At 39.0% G+C, this 24,538-nt stretch overlaps 1 protein-coding gene across 1 annotated transcript in view; it reads right to left on the bottom strand.

The window, feature by feature from the left end:
- Window positions 1-24,538, bottom strand: part of LOC137296492 (TBC1 domain family member 10B-like) — a 74,859-nt gene that overhangs the window by 49,523 nt on the left and 798 nt on the right. The window contains exons 2-3 of the mRNA XM_067828284.1: window positions 14,807-14,906; window positions 4,558-4,665 (exon numbers count right to left, since the gene is read on the bottom strand). Of these exons, the coding sequence (XP_067684385.1) occupies window positions 4,558-4,665; window positions 14,807-14,906 (208 nt within the window). The remainder of the gene's footprint in view (window positions 1-4,557; window positions 4,666-14,806; window positions 14,907-24,538) is intronic.

The following is a 24,538-nucleotide window of genomic DNA, read 5'->3' as shown; positions in this document are numbered from 1 at the left end:
CGCCGCAAGGTGCTCCAACCTATACTGCTGATCATTCTGAGTAATGAGAGCCGATAGGATCATCCTTTCTTCCTCGTTTAATGAACTTGGAAATGAGTGTCTCGTTGAAAGCTCTGGAACAAGCAAGTCTGAAGAAGGTGCGTCAAGTGGTGGTGGCCAACTGCGCAAGACGCTTGTCCTCTAACATGCATGAGCTTCATTGGAGTCCTTTGATGGTGAGAAACCATTCGTGTTCCACGGAGTAATCTCAAGAGTCCCGGAAGAGAACCCCCTCTGGTGAATGTGATTGACAATGTCTATTGCCGTTCTTTCACCAGTGACTGTGAGATGCAGAGATGATCTCCATGGAGTTAATGGCATTCGGTGAATGCCGATGTTCCTTGCTTCGTGAGTCCAAGTCACATGAGTGGTAAATGGCTATATGAACGTGACGGTGTCGAAGGACTGTGGTATAGGTAGAGACGGCTGACTCACAGAAACATCTGATGCGCTGATCGAGGATGTAGATGAAATCTGCGTAGATTGATGACCCTCTGACGACGACGATGTTGTGGGAGTCGGTCTATGTGTCATTCCTGAGGAGGGACGATGTCATCAATGGAGGACTTCTTAACTGCTGTAGAGTGTTGACTCAGCATGATTTCATCCCTCAGGTCATAGATGTTGACAATGTCTGCGTTGAAAGAAGACTCTCTGAAGTTGCTGCATCATTGCAAATTCAGTAATTGAAGATCTAGTTGATACTGCATGACGTGCTGAATTGCTGAAGGACTTCGTAGAAGAGCTGGTCCACTGTTTCAGCGCAGATCTATGCATTGGAGACTCATCTTGAGTGACATAGATGACTTCAACTTCTTAGTTGATTCTGACAACGACCTCTCCAGATGGCATCCCAGGTCTGGCGACTCATTAATGTCCGAATATCAGCATTAGTTAGCATAAAGCTACCAGATGCAATAAGGAACACATTGCCAGAGATAGCTTGAGACAGACTATATGCAAATGTTTAGCACGTATTTGAACAGTAAACAAATACAAACAAAATTCTTGCCATGTTCAAAATGAACACTGCAAGAACAAAATCACTGTGCAAGAAGGATGTAAATTCTGCATAAAATCAGCCACAGACAGCCATTACCTACAATGGGAGCATGATACCTCACATCCTCGATATCTCCAGGGTATACGTTCCGAAAAGTCTCCACTATGCCCTGGACGAATCTACGGGTCGGCCCGATAATTTTATTACCTCCCTTGGCTGGCTTTTTATCCAATCAGGTGTCTACGCTGGGAAGTTGAGCGAACCAATCACAATTCACTTTCGCTTTTCAAATTCTCTAACCGATTAAACTTGGCAAACAAACCATGCAGAGGTTCTCTGAAAGGGGTAGATGGATTTCTTGCACATGTTTCTAAAAAGGTTTCGGACCTATAAATTTGCCTGTATGATTTCCTCAAATTGTGAGTCGCAGAAGCAACTGCTACCTTTGTTGACACTGGCAAGTTCGGTTATAATGGATGCCTTGCTGATTGGCTCCTGTGAGAATGCGGAGCCAGCAAAGAGAGGTAATAAAATTATCGGGCCGACCCGTAGATGCGTCCAGGGTATAGTGGAGACTTTTCGGAACGTATACCCTGGAGATACCGAGGATGGATACATCAGTGAAAAACATAATCTCACATGATGAAGTTCAACAGCATAAGAAATGCGTAAATTTGGCACCAAATCCATATCGTGGTGATAATAAATACAAACAAAAGCTTATACTTCTAAATCATACATAGAGGACTGAGATAAAAAGGGATATAAAAGGATATTATATGCCGTATAAGGCACTCAAGTTGACTCCAGGAGAACGCTTCAGGCGGTGAAGAGAGAGTGACAAGCATGGCGGGTCGTGACCACAGTGGCGGGAAAGGGAGGCTTCTGGTGGGTGAGTGTATTGTACGTCCGCTTCTTTTAGAAGGGAAGTTCAAGGGATTCCAGCTGTTCCACTTCCTTCGCAGGGAGGAGATAAGCAATAAGCATGAGTCAGGATAAAGAAAAATAGAAAGAATCTAGACTTGCCACATGGGCTATCTTAGATACATTTGTGTCAGGGTCTGTACGACAGACTACATCAATATGCCATCTATTCTGGAATTTAGATTTTGAATGTACCACTTTCTTAAAAGAGATATGTTTCGCCTGAAATATACCCTGACGATAAAATTATGCATACTGCCATTAAAACAAATGTTCCACATAGCGCAAGTAATTTTGAAATTTTTATAAACATTAGCAAGAAAGCTATAAGCATATTTTGATTAGTGACATTTTTTATCAACAAACTGTACAGTTATATAAAGCTATTAAATCTCAGATTACGTAATTTATCTTGTTCTTACAACCAGGGAGTGAAAACAACTGCCAATCAAAAATCCCAAAGACCTGTTTGGAACTACATCTGCAGTAGTAAATATGAAGCTCAGAATCATGAAGTTAGACATGATAACATATACCTCCAGGGTGTACGTTCCAATAAATCTTCACTACAGTGCACCTTGGATACATCAATTGCACGACTTGATAATTTATTACCTCCCTTTGCTGACTTTGAATTCTCACAGTAGCCAATCAGCTAAGCCAGCCTTACAAACAAACTTGCCAGTGTCAACAAAGATAGCGGTTGCAGTTTGTTTGAAGTGCGACTCACACCCTGGGGAAATCATACAGACAAATTGACAGGTCAGTGCAAGAATAGAATACCTCTGCATCATTTGTGACGCCAAGTTTAACTGTTGATAATCATTTAAAAAGCGAAAGTGAATTGTGATTGATACCCTCAGCTTCCCTGCACACACACCTGATTGGATAAAAAAGCCAGGCAGGGGAGGTAATAACTTCACCGGGCCAAGATGCAGATGCATCCAGGGCATAGAGGAGACTTATTGGAAATTGTACCCTTGAGATATGAAGGATGGCATGATAACATCCATGTCAAAGACCATGTCTGAAGACAAAAGACCCTTGCAAAGACTCAGTTTGAGTGAGAGAGTGAGTGAGTTTAATTTGGCAATATTTCTGCCATAATGTCACTAAAACAGTATGTACTCCATGTTTCATCTTATGAAATCTGTTGTAAAAGACAGAAAAACAACTAGGATATCACAGCTACAGTTTTGAAACCAGCATGTAACTTAAAATTGTAGTAATTTTGTACAATGCAGTATTGGTGCATAGGATATTACAACATAAGATTGCCAGGAACTTAAGGTGCAGCATCATAATACAGACCATGGGAACTTGCAGTGCCTTTGTTACCTGCATGGACCCCAGCTGGATTTACACCATCCCTTCAGCCACTGACGTTTGTACTCAAATTTAGCCGTAATTCATATTTTCAGAAATACCATGTTTTAAAATCTGGTTAGTTGAAATTTACTCTGCAATTTAATTTGCTTTATCCTTTTGAGGGTACAGCCACTAAAAATCTTCACTGCTAATTGAGACTCATGAGTTTCTCACAAACATAAAATCTAATAATTGAAAGAAAACCAAATTTTACATAGTCACATGAAATTGACCAACCAACTCTGATGATTTTCTAATAACCTTTGATATGCGAATAAAAAATCGTCTAACAAACGATCAATATTTTGTTTTGGAACAGCAAGGTAATCAAGAAGTGTGTTCAGTAAAATTCAAATTTCACATGTGCACCTTGCACACCCTGCTGTTCTTCCAGCAAGTGGTTCCCTCTTATTAAAAAAATGTGATAGCCTTTTACCACTGTAATTTCTTAATCATACCAGGAGGTTTCAGTCTAAGTAAATTTAGTCTCAGTATTAGTTGTTACAGTCTCTATACTGAATCTATTACTGACCTAGTAGGTCGTGTCAGTAACCTTTGAGATTGACCAATCAGAACACAACTTACCAAATCACAAAAATGGACATTCGCACATACCTTTTGATCTTTTAACTCAAAAAGGTTTGTACCCAAATGATTCCGAATGCTATTTTGCATACGATCGCTTCTGAGTGATGCACATGGAGCATGTTAAAATGCTATCAACTGTGAGTAAACAGTCACTGAAAACATCGTTTTTGTCAATATTCAAGCATGTCATCTTGCAGAAACAGTTGCTAATGCTAACCATGTCATCAGAATGCCCTATACTGCAGGTCAAATATCTGTGTTTCAAGTGGATTTTTGTTCGCTGAGAGATCAGTGTCAGTGACAGGGAAATATTGTAAGTCCTGCCAAACCGTAAACAGTAGCTGTTGCCTTATTGGTTATCTCGCAAAGGATTGGACAAGTCATAGGTCGCTCAAAGGTTACCTGACGCGACCTCCTACTAGGGTTTGTTAGACTAAGTGTAGAAGTGTAACAAATAATACTGAGACAAAATTTACTTTGACTGCAGAAGGTGTCTTCCTTGAAAAATACCAAAAAGTGAACAAGGGAATAATGATGGATGTCATGAAACTACTGAGTTATTTTCTTTTATGTAAGAGTCACGCTGGCACAGTAAGCAACATTTATTCTTGTACTGAAAATGATATATCCAATACCTCAAACCTGCCCTTGTTGTGGTCCATGACAAACTTGCTCCCACAGAGAAACTGCCATGCTCGAGGTCTCAAAGATGCTGGTATGCCCTTCCTACATCGATCCTTTACCTGCAGTAGAAGCAGGATTGTGAAAATGGTGCATGATGCCCTGGATTATGGAAGGACACATATGAGTATCCTTCCCATTCAATGATCTTAAATTTGAATACATCTCACACACAAAATAAATTTAGGAGCCTATTAACAATTCTTGATATGGCCATTGCAAGACGTGGAAATTAGGTACATTACCAATGTATTCAGTTATCAATCTCAAACTCCTTTTTTTTTAAAACAAAATACCAGATAATACCTGGTACTGCACCTACAAGAATTCAATTACATAAATAAACATAAGTGTAAAGATGTGTAACTGTTGAATCAAAACATAAAAAAATTGTTTGGAAACAATGTAAATAATCAAAGAAATGTTTGGTGTCTTTTGAAAATATATCACGCATGACCAAAGAATTGAGAAGGAAATCTATCTAACTCTGAACAGCTCAGAAGACTGCCTTCATAAGGTGAACTCCTTCATCAGTTTCACAAGCCCTAAATTTGGAGGTTGTCCATGTGGGCTCTGCATCCTGATTCAGAAAAGTCTGTGAGTAGATCTAGATGTAAGGCATGTGGTAAAGGAATTTGAGTATCCAAAGATCTCAAACAGGATTTAAAGAAAACTGGACACTGCATCACCATGCCAATCTCTATAAAATGCATATGAGTCATGGAGAAGTTTGGACCCATTTCATTAAAAGATTGAATTTATAGAATTATTCCTCACAAATGAGTCCCTCAGAACTCCAAAATGGTGGAATTCTAAGAATGTTGAATTCTGAATGTGTCTGCTACTAAATACCCTTCAAACTAGGTTTGATCCAAACTCATGATAGATGTTAACAGGCAGTACACAAATGAAATCAAATGATAAAGAGTTGAATATCGCTGACGACATCATTGGTGGTGTTCATAGCAGATAAATGTACTTGGTGGTCATATGAATGATGACACAGTCAGATTATGGATAAAGAGTTTATACAGAAGACTGTATGTCAACCTGAAAAAGCATAAACTAGATACACAGACTATGCAAGATTTGAGTCAACCTCTTCTTGTCTTGTAAGCAGTGCTGCTGGCTGGAAAAACACACAGTTCCACTGACTAATCCAGATAAAAGACGTGCAGAGACTACCATGTGCGAAGTCTTTACGAAAAGACTGGAAGAGACAGGCATGTCTGGGTGAGTTTAATGAGACAATCTGCTGCAACAGTTCCAGTATCTCTACTTCCTTTACCATAAGAGGAAGTCTCCTCAGAAGAAGGTGCGTGTGGCTCTCTAAAAGGCGTTAACTGCAGCTTGACACTCTAATCTGGTAGAAAGGTCAAGTAGCAACAGCATTAGGAGAAGTATGAGTATGTTTGGACAATACGTTTTTCAACTTCTGACTTGCGGAAAGCAAAGCTGGCAATGCAATGGAAGAAAGATCAATGCATATTCATGTAAATCAACTGCTGTACACAGCCATATAACTGCTTCTGGTGTTATTTTATTCAACTGTTTATGTGATCATGAAGTAAAACTAGTGAGACTACATAACAAGTGCTATAGTATAGGGTAGCAGCTAAGAAATTTTTCTATTTCATGTAGCATGATTACATCATAGTGCTACTACTAGTCTGTTAACAGACTGTAATAAATTGTACTGATCAAAGACAAATAAATACACTTTCGAAAGCAAGAAATCATCTTATATGAGCTGAAAGTCAAATTTGAAAGTCAAATTATCAGACATTGACATGAAGATGGGGAAAAGTTGTTTAACAAACAATCACACAATCAGTGATATATCGACAAAGTCAACTGCCTGAGTCCTGGGAGTGACTGAGCTGATTATCTCGGAGACTATACTGAAATATATGAGTCCCATAGCTATTTTGTGAGCCCCTAACAAAAATTAATGTCACAAATATTATTCCAACAAGTTTATTTTTACTGTATATCATTACATAGGTGAGCTTGACTGGTCTGGAATATTTCACAGGACAGAGCTGGTAGTATGTAAGTCTTAAAGATCACTTATCTAGCCTCACGTAAGAATGTCGAGTTTTGATTGGTCCACGTGACTCTGATGAAATACCTTATCTAGCCTCATGTAAGAATGTCGAGTTTTGATTGGTCCACGTGACTCTGATAAAATACCATGTACGAAAGTCATATCACCCCGCTACACCTCGGTGACAAATCGAAGTGAGAAAAGCGTGCTTCAACCAGCCTTTAGTAATGTGCGGTGCATTGAGGTCAAACGATCAGCTACTGTCAACATGACAGCAAGTCGATTCTATGTGTGTTGTTTTGTTTTGATTTAGTGAAAACATTCAACTAGATAAATGCGTTATCACATCGTGTCTCGGGAAATACGGGGTTCTATCTGCCCCTCGTAAAAACAACCTTACTTGGGACTGCTAAAATCCTGTATTTCCCTTGACACGATGTGATAACTTATAATATACTCCTTGACATCATTATAAATGAAACCCCGTCATTAAGACTGCTCAATTCGATCTTCAATTACCTTAAATCAACCTTTTTGACAACAGTGCACAATTCTCAGCTGCAAACGAAATTTCAACCAGAGTGGCATGTCTCCATAACGTAATAGTAGGTATAGATATGAGGGTCTATGCAGAATTCATCTACATTTCAGGGGGTAAACTATTTTGTTTACAGGTGTGTGCAATCCTGAAATCGCAACAGCTGTTGTGAAAACTGAAAGCTCTATGTTCTCACAATCTACTATCATTTAGTTTTGTCTCCTGCTTTGCCTAGTTTCCGAGTTACAACCCTTGTTTTCATAGATGATTTTGTCAAAATCACTTGGTGTCGCTAGGTTGTAATCCGTGTTGGTGGTATAAACCTACATGTTATTTGTCATCATTCACTAGATGCTCAGTTAATGAATTTATAACAAGTATAATTAGTGGTAACGCCACTTAGATTACCCGACAAAGGCCCCCATTTGGCATTTCTTGTGTCTGGATCGATCAAAGGATTAACTGATAACACGCTGATTGATTAATTACTTTTATGTGGATTTAAATGGGGATTTGTCAAAAGGTAGTGTTTATGTATGTGCATTTACAAACCTATACTGAATAGCCTGACATTGCTCCTATAACTTTAATTTGATTTAATTTTAATATTTGCATTTTGTTTTTATTAAGTTGTCGTAGCTTTCAACAGAATCATTGTTTTCGTCGTCAAGTGTAATGATACAGACAACATACACTAAGCGTGTGTACGAATTATGATTCATATAGGCAAACTATAAAATGTCTAGGTATTACATTCCTGTTATACATTCGCAGATCGCTTCTTTTGTTAAGTTTCAAAATGCTTACAATGATTATAAAGTAATCATGATTATGAGACCAAATATACAAACGTATACTGACAAATGTCTGCATACTGGTGAGTGAACGTTTACAAACCAAGTAAATTTAGCAAGTGTAGAGTATTTTCACTTCGACCCCTACCTCGCTTATGTCACGTTACAAGTTGTGTCATGCAAACTCCTTTTGGTCATGATTCAAATACATATTTAACTACTAATGGAAAGTTCTAACTAGATAGAAACAAACCATAATCTCGATATAATATTACTTACAATAACGTTGACACTTTGACCACAACCTCACGTCCAAGGAAGAAAGCGTTATATTCATGCAAAATCCTTTTGGTCAGCAATGTGTAGTAAGCATTCTTTATGTTATAAACTCGATGAAACTTGAACTCCATTTTCTATCCTGGAACCGTGGTAGGGGGCGAATCATCCGATTTAGTATATACCACAGGCTTCCACAACGCTCCTCAACGTAGTCAGGCTCACTGACTTGTTTGACACAAGTCATCGGTTCCAAAATGCGCAGAGTGTTGCTTATGTTGCTGAACACTGGATTGTCTGGTTGAGACTCAATTAGTTACAGACTGCTGCCGTATTGCTGGAATATTGCTGAGTGTGGCATAAAACTTAACTCACTCATTTGTACACTATCACATCTGACATAGATGTTAACAGATCGCTGGCAGTGGTTGGAGAATCATTGTTGATTTTACCTTCCTTGAGAATTTCATTGTCTTCAGTTTCAAATTCAAGGATAATGTCAACAAAATCTTTAAACTTTGTCAGTGGAATGTTTTCACAATCTAAATGAACAGATTTCATCAAGGCAATAGCTGCTTTGTCTGGTCTTTTTATACATACCTGCACTTGCAATCTGGAAATCATCACAAAGTTTTGGAGCCTGAATGGACAGTTTATGATCGTTATAATTAATTGGCATTAACTCATCTTTCCTGTCACATGTCTACCATGAGTATTCAACCAATGTGACTGAAATGTCCTTATTTTAGGTCTTCTGATAGTAGCGTCTGCTTCCTAGCAAACCATTCACTCTATACCCTTGTGTCAGTTTTGTATTTTGCTGGGCAGCATGCTGACTGCTATTCTGTGATAATAACAGGACAGAAATGTTAGTTGTATACAAATTTGCTTCGATATTGGCTGCTTACTTATTTTCACCAATCAGCTGTTGCATTTTGAAGAAAATTTAGATACGTAATCAGGAGTACATAGATGAGTTGAAGAGACTTTTGTTTCATTATGCACACATTATTAACCATGTGCATGTCATTCATAATGGTGATAAATGTATTGCCTATCCACAAAAAGTGGCACTAGTGTTTCATCACAGCTTGTGTCCAAGTGGACACACACGTATACAAGATATGCGTCCTCAAGGCAATGTGCGTTGCAAGGTAGCACCGAAGACCCGTGCTTGATTCCCCATATGGGTAAAATGTGTGAAGCCCATTTTCTGTAATATTACTGTAATATTGCTAAATGTAAAACTAAACTTACTCACTTAAACAAAAGTAGGGGATATTGGATTTAAAAGATTGATAAAATGATGAAGCCAAAGAGGAAACAGATGATAAAGAAAAGATTAATGGAAAATATGACAATTTATTCCATTCCTTTGGAAACGTTTCATCTGTATGGATATATATTACTTTTTCTTACATCTGGCTAGTGCTGTGCTCGCAAAATGGAATATCCCCTATCTGTTTTTATAGTTGTATAAATGCAGATAAAAGAACATACAGAATGAGCCCAGTCCATCATTACAGTACAAATATATGACAGAATATGAGGTATTTACCTTGATGAAACATGGGTCCATGCATGCATGTCATAAAAAAAGTGTAAAAGTACTGGGTATCAACAGATGTCAAAATCTCTCATAAACTACCTTTAAGTAAAGGTGAGGGACTGATCATTGTGCATGAACGATTTTAAGAAGGGCTTCATATAATTTTTCAACATCAGGAGTATGTACCCCTTATTTTTTCAATACAGGAGTACTGTAAAAACTTTAGAGTACTGAATGGAAATTCATGGAGTATCAGTAATCTTATGTTTCCTTTGATATATGCATCACAGCATTGATACTTTTGTGTAAACAGGGCAATAAATAATAAAACTATAGTTTTTCAAATAAACTCATCCGTAATTGATTCAAAGACTGTACACCATTGCTATGTTTCCTAAATTATTTCCTACCATATGGTGCATATCCTTTATCCGTACATACGCTGATACGGCCCTTATCTGGAGCCTTGATTAAGCAAAGGATTTCTTACAGGATAGTATGTCATGCCTATCTCCCTATCAATGTACAAGACAAAAACAAAAAGGTATCAACATTAAATTCCCTAAAAGACCACATGATATCTTGTATGGAGGCATGTGATGTTCCACTTGCCACTAAGAGTACAAAACCTGTGTTGTATGTGTAGGATAAAACATGTCCAAGGGTTTTTATGAGATTCAAAACTGTAACCCGAGGGATAAAGTCGAGGGATGTAAGGGTTATGGGTTTCAAATCTCATAACATCTAACTAATGAACTTACCATTTTTAAAAATGTATTTTTTAGTGCTTTTCGTAATCACAATTTGGTTTCTTTATACCACGCTGAGTGGTACACCCAGGTGTCGCATTAATGCAGAAACATGCGTTTTTCTTACAAAAAATAGTAAGACTACGCAAAAAATATTTTGTGCAGGTGTTTTGGACACATAGATTCTGATTTATACCTTAAAAGAACAACATACAAACAATAAATTTTAACATGATTCAGGATTGTACTGAAAATTTCACACGCAAAAGATCTGGACTGCATATTTATAATTTTATTTCTGCATGCACTTGTACAAAACCTACTGCAATCACTGATCAACATAAAAAAAAATTACAGAAAGTTGTGCCAAGACAATATGATGACATCACATGAGACCTATAAAACCATGCCTATGTACAAGGTGGATACTGCCCTCTAATCACATGGCTACGAGGTCCTGAGACTATTGTGCATAGCCCTTTCTAATTATAACTTAAAGCAGTCACTAAAACAACTTCCACCCTCTAGGTGCATGAAATTAGAGTGACAAAGTAGTATGGAAAAATGATTAACTTTTATGCTATTTAAGGCAATTTGTTGCTTTTGAATGACAGACAGACAGAGACAGACAGACAGTTTATTTGTATATGTGGCCGTAAGGCCAATAGTACATCTGAGAAAAATCTTTACAATGCATATATGCGCAACCTGTAATTTCCTGTGTTGCTGTTACATGAAAAACCATCTCTAGACACTCATTTATAATTTACATTGCTTTCTCTGAACCTAAGTATGTGATACAAAGCAAGAGCTACCTTAAACAATAGGTCCGTATCTTCTGTGCGGAGCAGCATACAGAATTTTTGTCTCGAGGGTTGGTTATGAAAGAAAGTAGGCAGATATTTTTTTCTGATTTCTGAGTATTGTGGGCATATAAGTAGTACATAGTACTCATCCTCTTGCGATAAATTACAGAAGGGACACTGAGTATCTATTGTATTTACAGTTTTGGCAAATTGTACAGCTTGGACATGAAAATTGTGGGCATTACATCTAAATTTAGTGAGCGCACGCTTACGTTGTGGTGATTTAATCTTTGAATAGTAAATTTCTGTATTAATACAGTATTTATATTCTCTATAAAAGTTTACAGACGTAGATGAAGTTATTTCATTGTACCAGTCTTGTTGATAAATATCTTTGCATCTCTGTCTGAATACTTCAATGAAATATTTTGCATTGCTTACATTTTGAGCGAGCCATACATTTCCAAAACCATGACTAAAAAGAGTAGTTCTGACGAAGGAAACCCAGTTAGTATCCCCTGTATCATCTAATGCTTTAAGCATTTCATAACTGCATCGTGAATATCGTGAAATTGGTTGTCTCATCAATCTTAGCCAAAATGATATAACCAGAGAGCGGGCGTTAATAAATAATGGAAAACGTCAATATTCAGCTAAAATAACCTTGTTCGCGGTTCTGTAACCAACACGTAACAGGAACTTACAGAACTTTGAATGTACCTTTTCAATATTCTTATTTATCCTAGTACCCCATATTTCAGAGCCATACAGCAAAATTGGTTGAATTTTCCCATCAAACAGTTTAAAACTTGAGTGGATCGGTAGTTCTTTGTATTTGCAAATGAATTTCTTTATGACATGTAGGGTTCGTTCGGCTTGCATAGATAATGTTTCGCAGGCTCTGGAAAATATATTTCTACAAGAAAATATGATACCTAAATATTTATATGATACCACCTCCAACGTTTGGCTGTTGAGGAACCATTTTTCACTATTGGAAATTTTACCTCCATTTTTGAAAACCATTACTTTAGTTTTACCTATATTTATCTCGAGGCCCCCTTTCAGACAATATTCATTTAAAGTATCTATCTTACATTGTAACTGGACAACAGAATCAGCAAGGATCACTACATCACCTGCAAATAGCAGCACTACAAGATCTCTGATATGTTCGTTAATAAATACACCTCTCGTATCATTTAATAACAGTTCCTTGACAAGTTCTTCGACATATAACAAGAAAAGAACCGGTGATTGAATGCAATCTTGCCTGACTCCCGCATATGTATCAAATACATCACTCATTTAAAGTTTATTAATTCTGACAGATGCTCTCACGTTGGTGTACACATTACGTAAAAGACGCTGGAGTTTACCATGTATTCCTGACTGTAGTAGAACATATAACAGTTTTGTTCTATTAACAGAGTCAAACGCTTTCTTAAAGTCTACGAAAAGGCAATAAAACTTCCCCCTTTCTTCCGTAGGTATTTATGGATAATACTATTTAGAGTAAATATGTGGTCGATAGTTGAATATTCTTCTCGAAATCCAGCTTGGCACTCTGATAGAAGTTCGCATGTGGACACCCAAAACTTAATGCGATTGTCTAATACGGTGGTAAATATTTTATTTAGCGTATTCAGTAATGCAATGCCTCTATAGTTGTTAGGGTCACTACTTTCTCCTGACTTATGCAGAGGTACTATCAGTCCTACATTCCAGGCATTGCATATTTTACAACTTATCCAAGCAGACAGTTATTCAAAGGTTGAGTGCCATCAGAAAACATCAGGACTTGACTGTAAGTCAGGTATCTGAGCAGGACAATACCTATATTCAAACCCAATTTCATTACGTTCAATAATTATGAGCCTGCAGACATGCCAGATGTAACCAGAGGCAGTGGAACAGGACAGTCTTCAAGTATGGTTGTGTTTGTGACGGTGACAAATTTGGAGAAGGTAGCCTTATGGTTTGGGGAGTTATAAATAATGACATCAGTTGAAGTATGAGGGCTATCAGTGGGAATACCTCTATTCCACAATAGCATGTCTAAATGTTGAATTTTCCATGAATATGACAAGTCCTTATCTTCAGCAGAAAGCAAACCCAATGAAAGTCCATCAAAGTCACTGACAAATTTCCTCTGTCTCTTGTAAACTCCAAACATATGGTGTTGTATATTGCCTCTAGGATTGAAGATACTCCCATGTTTTTAAGGCATGTGAAACTGTGGCAAGTGAAATGTAGACTATTATTGTGATATTGCCAGATTCAGGAATCTGAAAACTAGGCAGAAAGAAAATTACAGATCCAATGTCAGCATCGTCAATCACTGGACCATCATGTCCACCTTTGATGATTTTACAGATTGCCTCAAAATGGGCAAGTTCCAAAATAAGAGTGGTTCACAATATGGAGTCTCTAAATGACAGCCATCATCCTAATGATTTGCTGAACTGATTGCAGCAAGCCAAGGTCTTGACACAACCATGGCCTCTCTTAATACAAAAGGACATCTTCCACTGGTATCAGAGGCTTGTGTGGAGTCAGTCCAGGGCCAACACAATGACAAATGCTGAGTTAGAGTTCTCTATGAATTGTGAAGGTCTTTTGTTCTGGGTTCCTGCTAACGTGCTTATGATGGTCAACTACCCAAATGGAAATTGATGATTTCAAAATTTTCATGTGATTCATGTCTTAATCCTGTCCTGCAGTGTGCCTCTTGCATGTCACAGTAGTTTGACACCCAGTCCAGCTGTCATCCATTTGCACCCTCTAGACCTACTTCCTCTACAAATGTTAATAGAAAGCTGAGAGTGAAGAGGATTTCTGTTGAAGGATTCATGGCATAAATGTAACAGAGGTCAGGTAATCGCAAGAATCATAATATTAGCTTCATCATAGCCATTTTGATCACTATAGTAATAGACAGTCTTGAGGTTGTTAATGCTTTTGCTTCTAGAGCAAGCTGGTGAGACACTGCCTGGACCAACCTACTGTTATCTCATTAAACAGTTGTTTGAAAACCTTTTTTTTAAAAGTTAATGTTAGCTATCGTGTTTGAGTTTATTGTTGACGGGCAAAAAGAGGTCTATCTGTTAGACTACCAGTACTTAAAATATTTAACCAGGACATTTCAAATTAGGATTGTTATTTATTTATTTTATTTTTTTTCATTTATTACTTCCTCCAGAGCAGATTATTTTTATTTATTAACATCGTTAGGTTGAAACAAACAAACAAATATTATTGACCACTGCTCTGATCAATTACATAAACTTTTAGTTTCATAAAACCAGACTAAAAGCACACACAGAAGATAGATGAATGGTGGACAACGTACTGCTATGCCAGAAGCTAACAAGAGATTTAGACTGCAATAAGATGATAAAGAAACAATGGAAATGGTAGTCAAATAAGACAATTTACACTTACCTTCTTGAACCTTTTGCTCATCCACTTCTCCCAGTTTTCAAACATATCAAGCCACTTAATTTCTCTCTTTCGAAGAACCTCAGGAGGTAAACGATGAACACTGCAAAGAACATTCACAAGTGAGGGAAAGGGATTGCATGACATTTTTACATGAAAGACAAAATACTTATGTATAAATGTTATTTTCTGAATAAAATTGATATTTTATCCTTATCCTGACTCATGTTTAATTGCCTATCTCCTCTTCCTGGCGAAGGTAGTGGAACACCTGAAATCCCTTGAAGGTCCCTTCTAAAAGAAGCAGACGTAAAATTCACACGAGTTACCTCCCCTCTCACACACTTGGTCGCCTGATCAGCCATGATACTCACTCTCTCCTATAAACGCCCGACAAGAGAATATACAAATTCAGCGTGTCTGTGAGGGGGTGCTGGGAGGGCTTTCATCATGAGTCAGGATAAATATAAAATATCAATTTTATTCAGAAAATTACTTATTTTTCCCTATCCTGACTCATGCTTAATTGCTTACAGAATCTGACGGAAATGGCAGTGGGTCAGACCGCGCTGAATTATGCTGGCTGTTCCAAATTACATCCAATAATTCCCCCCCCCTAACAGGAACTTGTAACGGTGATAATTTGGTCCTGTCTGTCTAAAATTCATTGTAGATTCTGGGAAGTTCACATCCAGTTGAACTTGTCTTCTGTAGATGACTTCATTGACTGACACGTGATGCAACTAAATGTCAAAATTTAGCAATCAAGACTAGTTGCAACCCCTCTTCATGTACAAGTATCTTCATCACGAGTAAAGGGTCATAATCACTTGTGCTAGTCTGTCTAGGACGTGTGCATGGACTTTCCACCATTACACTCTGCAGAGCGTCTGGCTTTCACAAGTCATGTGATAAAACGGGTGAGTGAACCCAGCGCCTTCAGAGGGCCTGTTAGTTGCTGAGCAATAACAAGAGGCCCAAACTGATGAATGCCAGAGACATCCTATGTGGCTATGTCTCATAGACAATGGTTGGCAAACACTGTGTTTGACTTCCAAAAGCAGCCCTCCATTATAGTTGATAGTGAGCAATTCCCATGTAGCGCTAGTGTAGAGGCCAATGTTCTGATTTCTGAGGTTCGCGGAGGTTCCAATCCTGCTGCTTTATTGGCTCTCAATATAAAAGCTCTGATCCACACTGAGATAGTGTTGTGGGATACTTCCGTAAGTATCTCAGTAGACATAGGGATAAACAGGTGCTTGCGATGCATATCTTCAATGCTCTGACTGGACATAATGATAAAACTTAAGAATCATAGGGTCTTGAAGTTAGTGCTGGTATGTGGAATTGTCAATCTGGTTGACCTGGCAGTTGATTTTTTGCAATAAAATCCCATCATAGACCCAGATGAGCTGTCTGCTGATGACTTGCAACAAAGCTTGTGTGGTTGAAGTCTAGAGCATGAATTTCTGACATTCATGCAGCTGTAGATAAGGCAAGTAAAAACAGCGTCGTCTGAGTTAGCAGTTCAAATGAGGTGTGCTTGTATGCATCACTTGTAAGCTGTTGAGTATGATGTTCAGATCCCATGCTGGGATCTATGTTGTTGATCTACCAACTTGAAGGAGCGTAGCACGGCAAGTACCTAGGGTACTTCAGTCAGCTTGGTCCCCGTTTCCATGGTGACAACTGAGCTGAAAGCTGGCAAGTATGTACATAATGTAGAGCCTTTCAGACCTCTGGAATGTCACAGGTGTCATACATATTCTGCTATCTGCGGATATGTTGCCTTCATTGCCGTGAAGCCTTTCTTCTTGGCATATGTCTCAAAACCGCTTCCACTTGTCATCATAAAGGGTGTGAGTGGATTTCCGTAAGGTTAAGGTAACTGCTTTCGCTGCTCTCGTTGAGTATCCTCTGTGTTTTAAACATATTTTGATGTCCCACATGTGAAGTCAGAACGCAGATGGGTTGCTGTATGCCTGTTTCGTGTGGGTATGGACAAGAAGATTTTCCCAATTTGGCAGTTGTAGTGTTGGTTGTCCTAACTCCTTTATGAGTGTTGGAAATCAATGTTTCATTGGCCAGTAAGCCCCGAACAAAGTCAGTTGTAGGCTTCTGGTTCTGTTTTATTTTCTCGATGATTTTTGGTAGCAGCACTGGAGGGGAAACGCAAATGCATTTTGTCCTTCCAGTGGGATGTTGAGAGCGTCTGTTGCCCAGGCTAACAGATCTGGCACCGGAGATACAAAGGTTGTAGTCTGTTTGTGGAACCTTGATGCAAATAAGTCTATTTGCGGCGATCCAAATGTCTGGCTGATTAGTTAAAACGCCTTTCGAAGCAGCATGCACTCTGTTGATGATGGACGAAGAGGATGAGATAAGGCATATGCCACGATGTTGGAGACTCCTGGTACGTGAAAAGCTTGTATTTGGAGATTCAGACTGTCAACCATGTGGAAAAGTTGAAACAACAGGTGTAGTAGAGATGGCAATCTCACTGACCCTTGCATGTTTAAGTAGAAAGCCACTGTTGAGTTGTCTGTGTGGATCATCAGTAGCTTGTCTCTCAGTGTCGTCGACCAGTGATGGATAGCATGAATCACCACTTTCATCTCCAACTGGTTGATGGGAAGAGTTCGATCTTCCGTCTTCCAGATTCCTTCTGCAACGTCGTTGTTTAGATAGGCACCCCATTCTTAGAGAGACATGTCTACATAGAGATGGTTGTTTAATGCTGATTGTAACATATAAGTTCCTGTGCAGACATTTGACTGGCGAGTTCCCATAGCGGGTGTGGTTTCAAGTTGTCCAGCATCGTAAACCAGTCAAGACGTGAAACCGTGACTCAGGAATCGCTGTCATAGAGATAGTTGTAGGCGTCTTCCTCTGGTCATATCCTGAGAAGACGTGAGCAGACCGAGTAGACATTGACACTGTCGTAATGGTAGTGGAGAGAGTAGAACATGTTCTAACATCAACCTGAACTTTGACCCATCGATTCTCTGGGACAGTGGTGTATTTCCATGTAGTGATGAATCAAATCCTGAGGAATTTAGATTCACATTCCATCCGAGCTGAGTTAGTAGCCTGATAGTGAAGTCCAACTGTAGACTGAGTTGACTTCTCTCATGAAGAACTTGTATGCCGTGAAGATACGTCATTCTTAGTTTTCAGATCATCAATACTATTCATTATGTGCATGTTGACATTTGAAGGCAGTATATTTATAGCTGGCTGCCTGTTCGATCAGGAGCTGTCATTCATTGCTGCAATCCTTGTGATAGGTCATGTTGAGTCTGCTGTTAGAAGACCTCTATGCTGCCTGACGTATCAAATAATGCTGTAAACTGTTAATCTAGTGTGTAATCGACATCTTTCCAGCACTGAAAGTCACTGACAACTTCCTGATACTGGAACAATAACAACACATTCTGCACAGGGCGTTGTCTCTCAAAGACCAATCAGATTGTAGATGTAACGTCACCAGCTTTCTTTGCACAGCATTGTCTCTCAGGGAACAATCAGATTGTAGACATGACGTCACCGATGTAGCAGACAACTGATCATCGTGAAATCTTGTTCAAACAGTGATACCCTTGCTAGCATTTAGGTTTGTCTGTAACCATGCTGTTTGGCAAGCACGTGTCTAGATGAGTAAAGCGTGCGAAAAAAATTCTGCCGCTTGAAGCTGATGTAGACAAACTGTCTTCCAGGTAGATGTGTTGGAATTTTTCCCCGAAGATAATACTGTCATCTCGTGTGATCGGAGGTGTAGTTTGCAGTGGTATGTTGTAGTCGCCTCGAAAAATCTTCATGACGTATTCATCATTGAGAATTCCCCAATTCTTCCAGTAGAGTTGAAAACATCCACCCACTGGAGATGGTTGTGTGGGAACGACTGAGGGTGGAAAACTCCAGTTCTTCCGACCCTAATCTTCAGTGTTTACCTTCTGGACGCTCTGGTATTAAACTTCCTATCTCTCATTCTCTGGACTCTGGAGAACTTGGACGTGTTAATGTAACGCTGACTTGTCTGCTTGAGCACCATTGTCAAGGTGACAATGAACTTGTCATCATGACTTCTCTGAAGCCTTGGGCAATCATCCTTACTACCTCTTCAATCTTGTCGAAGAAGTAGATTCAGTCCCACAGTAGTTCGAGACGAGGTGTTCGGACGTAAACTACTGATCCATCTGAGTGACAAAAGTTGATAGGATCATTCACTCTTCCTTGTTTGCAGGATTGCTTAACTTCATATGAGAGTCTTGTTGACGGCTCTAAATTGAGCCTGTCAGAAGAAGGTGCGTCTCGTAGAGGTGTCCCCATGGTGAAGAGGGAAGCAATGAGCATTGAAAGGAGGCAACTTCGTTTGAGTCCTTGGATGGTGAGACTAAGTCCACACTGTTTGTGATTCACGATGTGACTTCCGAGGGACGTGAACCCGTGACGAGAACTTCCTTCGGAGAAGATGATCGGTAATGTCCATCTTCATACTTCCCTGAGTGCGACGCATTCGATGAATGCCGACGATCCTTATGTGAGTCCAGGTCTGAAGGGGATGACAAGTACTGATGGCGCCTTCGACAAAATGGGGAGACTGCTGAAGATCTTCTCCGCTGACGAGAAGAAACCTGAGTGCAGGCACTCACGTCAGCGTTGTCACCCACTTGAGTGCACTTGTCTGTGCTGATGACGCCTTCGACAAGTTGAGGAGACGGCTGAAGATCCTCCCCATTCATGAGTAGACCTGTGAGTTCACTCACCCACGTGAACTTCCTCACTCAAGTGAGCATAGTCACCCACTCGACGTAGGAGGATCTCTCTCCGAACTGCAACGGATGATAAGGACGACCTTTACCAGGCTCATGTTGCATGAAGGCGTCTGCGTTGAACAGCTGCGTTGAGTGCAGTCACGGCTGACTCGTAGATGTCTCCGTTCTTCTTCAACATGACCTTTACAAGCTCATGTTGCATGAAGGCGTTGAATGGCTGCTGACTGCGCGAAGTGCAGCATCAACACTGGCTCATCATAGACATGCCGTTCCTGTAGGGGGACGATCTCGTCACTGAAGGACTTCTTTGTCGAAGAATGCTGATTCTGCAACGACTTTGTCTGCGACGACAATGGTGATCTAGACTTCTTAGGCTGTGACACCCCCGTTCCCGATGAAGTACTCTTCTGTGGTCTAGCCGACAATTCGCTGGACTCAAGGTATAACCCCGGAGACACACCTGACTGGTAACTGGAATGAAATTCAGCAGTTAAAGAAAAAACAATTACCCAAGGCTAAATCACCCGATTAGACATGTCTAATAATTCTGAAACAGATAAATTTCTGCAAATTTCACAGCAAATAGTGGAAGAACATAAGGGCTTACACGTTGGAGCAGGTCAAATGCTGACAGCCATAATCTACACTTTGAACACAATTTCATCAACAGAGACTAAGTCTCGGTTGACGAAATATGTGCTATATCAACACCCAGTAATCACAAATAAACAAAATGTGATAAATATACATAAACCAAAGACTGCATAGGACATAAAAATAGTAAAAGGACCGAAACAGTTGAAAAACTTATCGCCTTAATGGAGACCCCAGGTAACTCCAGCCACCCTCGTCGGGCGATAAGGAGAAAGTGAGAATTATGTCCGATCAGCTGACCAAGCTGACCATGTGCACAGGAGGGGAGGTAACTCATGGGTGAGTGTGAATTTTACGTCCTCTTCTTTTAGAAGTGAACTTCAAGGGATTTCAGGTGTTCCACTACCTTCGCCAGGAAGAGGAGAGAACGCAATTAAGCATGAGTCAGAATAAGGAAAAATTTAAACTTTCTGCTATCAGTAGTGACTCAAAAGAATGCATATACAAATGTAATAAAACAAGACAGACCAGCTTTGCAAAGAACTCTACATAAGCTCATGAGTAAAATGATAATGCATTGCTGCTCACCTTCCAATCTAGCAAGCAGTCTGAAGAAAAGTGAGAACTTAAACCAACACACTGCAGTTCAACATACCTTTCTAAAAGTACTTTTTAGACACTTTAACCTGATATCAATTCAAATTTGATGGTGATGTGCAATATTCATGAGGCCAGACCAATTTTATTTCTTGTTTAACAGACTTTTTCCTCAGAAAACCTAAAGGCAGACGTGCAAAAAAAATAAAAATCAAATCAAATCATCAGTCAAAGCAATATTCTTTCTAGATATTATTTATAGTACTTCACACTGGCAATTTGTTAAGTGTATAGGGGGGTTAAAAACAAGCAAAAAAAAAAAAAGACAAAAAGAAAATTAAAAAAATCTGCAGTTTGAAATCAACATCTATCAGTCTTATAAACCATAAACAAAGAGCTGGCTAAGCATATCGGCAAATGAACCAGAGGCCAATGACAAAGCATTGTTACACATGAGTGCACACCCATCGGCCCTGACTGGGTTTGGTATTGCGGCTGCTTTCTTTCAAGGGAGATAAACCCAAGTACAAAATACTGCACTTTTGATTTGTGATTATACCAGTATAATTTGGTTTATTTGTTTTTTCACAATCACCAATGCATTTCATATATCATGAACATGTGATAACTGTGTTTAATTATGTTTGAGTTTTTGGTTGCATGTGACCTTTAACGAGTACTAAAGACATCTGATGATGATGATGACAGGAGATGAAAAATCTTCTCAAACAACATAGTTTGTGTCAGTATGTTGAAGCTCCAACATACTTAGGGGGACATATCCTTGATTGGGTAATATTCCCTAAAAGTAGCTCCTTGGTGTCTTTAGCCTCTGTGCTGGATATATACAAGTGTGAGATCACTTTTTGATTTCTATTACCCTCCAGGGCAGACCTCAGCAGCAGACTAGAAAACAATCCTCTCACATTCACAGGACTATTGATAAGGATGAAAAACCAACTTGCTGAGTTGTATTCATTCACACTGTCATCTCACCAAAATGAACATGCTCCATCAACTTTGAAAGAGATCATTGTCAATAACCACAAGCACTCCTTGGTACAATGACCAAGTTCTCTTAGTTATGTGTAAATCCAGAGCTGCACAGTGAAAATGGCTGAAAAGTCACCTTGAAATTCACCTACCAATCATCGCCAACCTCTGGCTGTAGCGCTTGCGCCGACAGCTTTACTTGTACTTCTGTAGTATTTCACATATTGACACATCCAAAAAACGATAGGTTACAAGAGTTAAAATTACTGTGAGTATTTTATGTTGTAGACGTTACAAATAGAAATTCCCCCGGAAGACGAAATCCAAACAAATTGGGGGGCTGTCACGTGACCATTTGTGTGCTGACATGAACTTATGATTCATAAACGATGAGAATTGAATGAAAATCATCCTGGCTGTGTTGTGAATCTACGACTTGACAATTCAGTCCACAAAAAGTGCAGATTTTAATGTGTCTGAATATACCCATAATGCTAACAGTCAATCACTTAAAGGGGCACTGATGCGGAGCGAATAATGTTTCTCGCCAATAGTCTAATTATGAAACCAAACTGCAAATTGGTCAGCGCCCGCTCCCTCGACCGTGACGGACAAAGGGACTGGGCTCTTGTCCATATTAGCAGAATTTCTTCATCTAAACAGTCAGGAGGCCGGATGCCCATCATATGCCATTATTTCAAAAATATCCATGGTATTCCTTATCTGATCGTAACAAAATATACCAGCAGTATAGGGTTTTTTTTTCTGATGCCTGGATGGTATAGTGAGTGATCCAATTTAATCCTATTTCTGTGTTTTTTACCTCGATATTTAATTACGTCATGTGAAAATATGATGTCTACTTACACGTAGCAAGCCATTTGTTTCATATAAGTCCAAAAGATTGCAAAGTTTTATATTTTGATAGTTTTGACGGTTGGCACAGTTGTCATAGCAAACATCATACGTAACTTTTGGTAGCTAGCATGGTTCATTATCTATGATAATAAAAAAACACACATTCGATTTATCTGAATTCGTAAACTAATAATTGTTAGAGAAATCTGAAAATTTTCAACATAAAATGCGACACCGAGATTACATCTTCCATGCTGTAACTCATGTTTGATGGTATAAACCTACACGTGTTGTTTGTTCACTTGATGGTTAGTTAATGAATATATACTGGGTTGATCAAATATCGATCAAAGGATTAACCGATAACACACTGATTAATTACTTCCACAGCGGATTTGTCAAAAAGGCAGTGTTTATGAGTGTAGCGTTACATAATCTATTCTGAATACATCCTGTCATAAAGTATGAGTGTAAAAACAACATCCTTCCTACAAAGAGCTAACCGCTACTGCCTTGATTGATTAATTGTTGCTCATTATTGGCTAATTAATGGTGGACATGACACAGTTAGTTGCCAGGTGTGTTGTCCTGGGTGACCAATGAGATTATGTATACACCAGTGTAAAAATTTCTCAAACGATGTGTCCCTTTTTTGCATATTAGACTGTTGAAAGACACAAGACATAGAGAAGAATTATTTACCAGTTGCAGATGAATGGACTATCATTCTTTTATGTGGATATTGATTGATACATTCCTGAATGAGGTAATAGCCTGACATTGTTGCTAACTTTCGTCTCTCTTAAATTTAATATTTGCATTTTGTTTTAATTTATTTCTTGTATCATTCAGCAGAATTTGTATTACAGAAAACATGCACTAGGTCGCGAATAGGGTGTGTGTGAATTATGATTCATGTTGGCAATCTATACAATCTTTAGGTATTAAAATCATGTTAGAAATTCAATGTAAGTATAAGCAGACCGTGTGTTTTTTTATTATTAACTTTCAAAATGCATACAAATGTGACAAGGAACTAATTAGATTTATAAGACAAAATATAAAGACGTACACCCACTTCGTTATTTTTCAGTCCCAATGTTTTTTTTACATCACTGGCAGATGAGTAAACTTCAAGATGTTTGATTTGTTTTTATAATAACAAAGGAAAATGACTTCAACTTTGTTGGACAGTCTACACATAAACGATCAATTGCACATATGGTAAGAGCAGCAGAGATCACGAACCAGTCACGAATTCTGGGATACCATCCGGGTACTCACGGGAGAAAAACAATAACGAAAGACACAAGTCCACGGAAATTGCTCCGCATCAGTGCCCTTTTAATTATGTTTGTTGTTTGGGTTGCATGTGACCTTTATTATTTAGTATCGGCCAGAGTGCAGTTTACCAGGCGCGCTACCTGGGGACTTCTGAGCGCTTGCTAAAGAACGCGCTGCTGTATCCTGAGCGCTTGGGCACCCCTCTTCTAGCAGTCTAAGTAAACTTAGTCTCAGTGTATTTCGTTACACTCCACCACTGAGTCTAACAAAACCTAGTAGAAGGTCACGTCAGGTAACCTTTGAGTGACCAATGACCCTCCAATCAAACTCAATAAATTTAACCAATCAGTCAACGGCTACTGTTTAGGGATCGGAGGGACTTTCAAAATATTCAGGTCACTGACACAGATCTCTCCACAAACAAAAATCTGCATATAACACAGATATTTGACCTGCAGTATATACACTTTGGGGTTTCTGTTGACATGGTTACCATTAGCTAATATTTCTGCAAGATAACATTCCTGAATATTGCCAAAAACACCATTTTCAGCGATTGTTTACTCACTGTTGTCATGGCTGTATGTGCGCCGTGTGCATTAGCCGGAAGTGAGCGTATGCTAAATAGCATTCG

Source organism: Haliotis asinina, chromosome 1 (genome assembly GCF_037392515.1).
Source record: "Haliotis asinina isolate JCU_RB_2024 chromosome 1, JCU_Hal_asi_v2, whole genome shotgun sequence".
Classification (NCBI taxonomy): Eukaryota; Metazoa; Mollusca; class Gastropoda; order Lepetellida; family Haliotidae; genus Haliotis; species Haliotis asinina.
This window is presented reverse-complemented; position numbering and strand designations above follow the sequence as displayed.